This window comes from Trachymyrmex cornetzi, unplaced genomic scaffold (genome assembly GCF_001594075.2).
Source record: "Trachymyrmex cornetzi isolate Tcor2-1 unplaced genomic scaffold, Tcor1.1 scaffold2134, whole genome shotgun sequence".
In the NCBI taxonomy this organism is placed as follows: Eukaryota; Metazoa; Arthropoda; class Insecta; order Hymenoptera; family Formicidae; genus Trachymyrmex; species Trachymyrmex cornetzi.
In genome coordinates, this window is record NW_017296776.1 from 15,087 (window position 1) to 16,743 (window position 1,657).

Below are 1,657 nucleotides of genomic sequence, written 5' to 3' on the forward strand. Positions count from 1 at the left end.
ATGATCAGAATTCGATGGTTGTAGCTTAAGTAATAGCTATGCTATACTATACCTATAGATTATGACTTTATCCAGTTGTTTTCTTTTTAATAGCTAACATTCCTAATAATTATGTAATACAAAAAAGAGTAATTTTCTGAAAATCCTGGGCGTACTAAAAAGCGATCTTATTGACTTTCCTTCTTTATGATACAAAAGGTGAAAATGAAGATGAGGGTTAAAACTCTTTTGGTAAAGTAGTTTAATATTTAAATTAAAACTCACGTTGGTTGATGTCCAGCAAATTTTAAAATAAGATCTATTAATACAGCTGGTAGAATATGCAATAATATTGTTAGTATATACAATATAACAGGATTTTGAGTTGATATTAAATGAGGTGTCCAGACAATTCCTTCCAAAGGTACCTCATTTATAACACTGAAGGATACATTTTGAGTAACTTCATAGGTAATGTATTTTAAACTTGTGCAATTTACAACTAAAGGTGCGGAATCTGTAATGCTAATAATAAATCAAATTATAAATCAATTATAAGAAATTAAAAGATAAATAATAATAGACTTCCAATTTGCATAAACTTTTATAAAATCTACATTGAGTTCCAGAAAAATAATTTATTACTTATAAAATTTTCAATTATACAGGGTGTCCCCAACATACGGCCCCACTCGTCTTGAGCAGGTAGAGCGGACTAAAGTGAGTCAAAAAGTCCTCTACCATTTTGCAATTTTCGCAATAGTTAACAAGATATTAATTACTAAATATCGTAAAATATTGGTCTTGAATAATTTTTTACTCAAATGCTACCAACTTTACAAAAAAACTGCAAGAGACAAAAATCATTTATTTTCTTCTCATAAAGTTCTAAGAATTTTTTTAGAATTTATTATCAACTTTTTAATACTGCATTTTCTTATTTTTACCAACGTGAGAAAATACGGTATTATAAAATTCTGAAAAAATTCTGAAAAAATTCTCAGAACTTTATGAGAAGAAAATAAATTATTTTTGTCTCTTGCAGTTTTTTTGTAAAGTAGATAATATTTGAGTAAAAAATTATTAAAACTAATATTTTAATTTTTAGTAAATAGCTTGTTAACTGTTGCGAAAATTGTAAAATGGTAGAGGACTTGTCGACTCAGTTTAGGCCGCTCTACCTGCTCAAGACAAGTGGGGCTGTATGTTGGGGACACCCTGTATAAAACACACCGTATTATAAAAAAGTATCAATCATTAATACGGTTCGACAACCTATCCGAAAACATAAATAGGGTAGACCGGGGAGTAAAGGGCCACTTTTGACATTTTTTGCTATAAAATAAAGAATATTTAACTCACACAGATCGTGTTGATATTTTTCGAAACTAGAGTCCTTTGACTATAAAATACATGTAACAAAGTATGCATATATACCCTTCATTACAAAGATATCGTAAATTTTACAGAGGAAGTCATTCGGCACTTCTTACCCCATATGTGGGGCAAGAAGTTCCAAGTTCCACATAATGAGGTAAAAAGTACAAATACTTATATATTACGTTTGAACTATTTTCAGAGATAAAAATAGGTATATACTAGAGAGTTTTTTTTATTATAAGGTGGGTTTTTATTATTAAGAGGGTTTTGGTAACAAAATTATAATAGAAATATTTCA

General features: G+C 28.7%; 1 protein-coding gene across 1 annotated transcript in view; it reads right to left on the minus strand.

Annotated features, from left to right (window-relative positions):
- Positions 1-264: 264 nt before the first annotated feature.
- Positions 265-1,657, minus strand: part of LOC108760049 (fatty acyl-CoA reductase 1) — a gene marked incomplete at its 3' end in the record, with an annotated part of 13,400 nt that continues 12,007 nt past the window's right edge. Inside the window, exon 6 of the mRNA XM_018505829.1 lies at positions 265-504. Within this exon, the coding sequence (XP_018361331.1) occupies positions 265-504 (240 nt within the window). The remainder of the gene's footprint in view (positions 505-1,657) is intronic.